This window comes from Stylophora pistillata, chromosome 7 (genome assembly GCF_964205215.1).
Source record: "Stylophora pistillata chromosome 7, jaStyPist1.2, whole genome shotgun sequence".
Lineage (NCBI taxonomy): Eukaryota > Metazoa > Cnidaria > Anthozoa > Scleractinia > Pocilloporidae > Stylophora > Stylophora pistillata.
In genome coordinates, this window is record NC_142525.1 from 15192316 (window position 1) to 15194815 (window position 2500).

Below are 2500 nucleotides of genomic sequence, written 5' to 3' on the forward strand. Positions count from 1 at the left end.
ATATCTTACTAGACGCTCCGACGAAGGGCTAACGCTCGAAACGTCAGCTTTTATAGCCGTAACGGTGGCCAATTTACCATTTCAACTCTGTTGATATATTCAAATTATTATAATTATCTTACTAGACGTTTTGTTGTGCAGTATCGCAAAACTACAAATAACGAATAAAAATACTCAGCGATACTACACAACAAAACGTCTTTATAATCCAACACGCCAAATTATTATTCAGTGCGGGTGAATTTCGCGAATATATCTAGAGTACAAATACCGCGTGATATTTGTGCTTGTGTAGAGCGTTATTTGCACTCTCCGAAGCACAGTTGAATGGTAATTAGGAGGAAGACTGAATGAGTATCATTTATTTGCTCCAAGAACCCCACAATTCTGGGAAAATGTTGGGTCTGTGACTGGTTACATCCTGTGTACTGGGAACTATGCCATTTTTAAACAAGTAGGAAAATAAACTTCAATGTGCACTATTATAATGGGAAGGTGGTATTGAAGTAAATACATGCATGCTGATTTGGTTCATAATTGTTCAATATTTTGCCCTACAGACCATTTCCACTTAAAAGATGGTAACCCGTGTATTTTTTGTTTTGAAAGGCACCAAATGTAAAGCCCTATGGAGGAATATTGGCCCTTAGATGTATTTGCAAATACCTTAGGAAAATATTCTCTAACGTAGCCTTCGGGCTTGGTAATAAGTTATTATTTGCAGTTATAGCTGAGTTCATTTGCTGCAATGACATTAACAAAATGAACAAGAGATAGTTGATTTCATTTTAATAAATTTAATTTAAATTTAGGGTGATGTGGTAGGCATGGCAATCCTGTCCACTGTGGTGGCCACATCCGCCACGGCTACCACAGCCCCCTCTCTTCCCTCTTCCTCCGCACTTAAAACACTCTTTCTGAATCCCTGTAAGGAAAAAAAACACAAGTTAAAAGGTTTGACAAGAGAACACCCTTAGAAGGAGATGTTACCCAACTGACAACTATACCAAAAAGGGCTAAATGAATAACCCTATAGTATCCCAAATCTCTACTTGTATGATAATAGTTCTTACTCTTTCCTAGAAATGCTGGCATACTGCAGCTTCTGTTGTAATTGGAAATAAAATATTTGTGTTTTGCAAACTGAGTTAGTACAATAGACCTTCAAGGGCTTTTTTTAGTTGATCAATATTTAATTTTAATTTGTTTGTCATCAGTCAAAAATACTCACATGGGTAAATACCTTTAAATATATATATATTTTCACCTTTAAATCTTTCAGAAATTATCTTTATCTACTATGTGAGAATTCTTCGGAAAAAGAATTTATTTCATGCATATATTGAGATTGACACTGTGATGTACTACCATTTGTTTCTCTGATTGGACAAACAATGTATTTTGACAGTCATTCACTAATCCCAGCTTAATTCGTTAGTCAGTAAGAAAAATCTCCATATGTATTAGATACAAATATCATGAAAGTGCTTTTAATTAACACCATGAAAGTACTTTAACAATTTTAATTCACTTGCTGCGCTACATAAAAAAACTCACTCGTTCAATGCCTTCCCTTGTTTGTTTTTTTTTTTTAATGCAAACTAACCTGTTTGTGTGCACTTTACATGGATTAATCTCTACTTGTTACAGATTGACAAATATTGTTTTTAAAATTTAATTCATTTTTGTATGAGCTTGACAAATTCAAGATTTTCTAAATACTTTGGAAAATAATATTTTTTAGAATAAATGTAAAGCTAGTTTACTGTACTGTAGCTTGCTAGGTCACTACCTGCTATCCTTTCCTGTTTTGTGTCCAATTGGCTACCAGTGTCTTTGTTCTTGTATTCTATTTTACTAAGAAAAATATTATACTTGGTTTGAACAGGTTTATTAAAGATACTGCACAACTTCTATAGCTATATAGGAAAAGGTTTCTTTGCACTGACAATACTGAACCAAGTGATAAAAACATTGCAAAGTGATGAACTTCTCTTTCTTCATTGAAAATGGCCAAAAAAAAAACCGCTAATCCAACATGAGTTCATACTGCTTAGACTTTAACAGAAGAATTTTACTTCAATGAGGCTATGATGTCACTATTCCAGCTTCTAACAGAGAGGAAAGACTCCAAATTGTTTACAGATGCATGACATTAATCTTGTTGAAATGATAGTAATTAATACAGAAAAAAAAGACAATATTTCTTTGCAGTTTACACTTACCTTTAGTGATTCTGGGGATTGGAGGGGGTGGTAGAGGCAGATCAGCATCAACATCTGTGGTATAAACAGCAAACTTAGGTAATTGCCCATTAAAAATAAAAAGATCTTTATTCAGATGGCAAACAAAAAACAGTGTGCTATCCAACCACAACTTTGTTGTGCAGACTTAAATAGGAACATCCTGTTGCAAGGAGGCAGCAGTGTCACTATTCCAACTTCTTACAAATATAAAGAGCAATGACTAAAAATTGTTTACAGATGCATGGCATTTTGTG

At 34.1% G+C, this 2500-nt stretch overlaps 1 protein-coding gene and 1 long non-coding RNA gene across 20 annotated transcripts in view; both read right to left on the reverse strand.

Annotated features, from left to right (window-relative positions):
* The window catches only part of LOC148726795 (uncharacterized), a 6480-nt gene extending 6322 nt beyond the window's left edge, over positions 1-158 (reverse strand). Inside the window, exon 1 of the long non-coding RNA XR_015989758.1 lies at positions 1-158. This exon is cut by the window's left edge and continues 3883 nt beyond it. This is a non-coding gene — a long non-coding RNA (uncharacterized LOC148726795).
* A 614-nt stretch (positions 159-772) lies between these two features.
* The window catches only part of LOC111332589 (uncharacterized), a 279730-nt gene continuing 278002 nt past the window's right edge, over positions 773-2500 (reverse strand). For 9 of the 19 annotated variants that reach the window (XR_015989656.1, XR_015989652.1, XR_015989650.1 and 6 more), the window contains 3 exons: positions 2226-2279; positions 1793-1857; positions 773-925 (listed from right to left, as the gene is read on the reverse strand). Coding sequence is in view for 1 of the 19 variants with exons in the window: in XM_088728014.1 (XP_088584140.1) it covers positions 904-925 (22 nt within the window). In the remaining 18 variants the exon portion in view is untranslated. Of the gene's footprint in view, positions 926-1792; positions 1858-2225; positions 2299-2500 lie in introns of all 19 variants that reach the window. The other 10 variants (XR_015989665.1, XR_015989663.1, XR_015989661.1 and 7 more) reach the window with 3 other exon arrangements.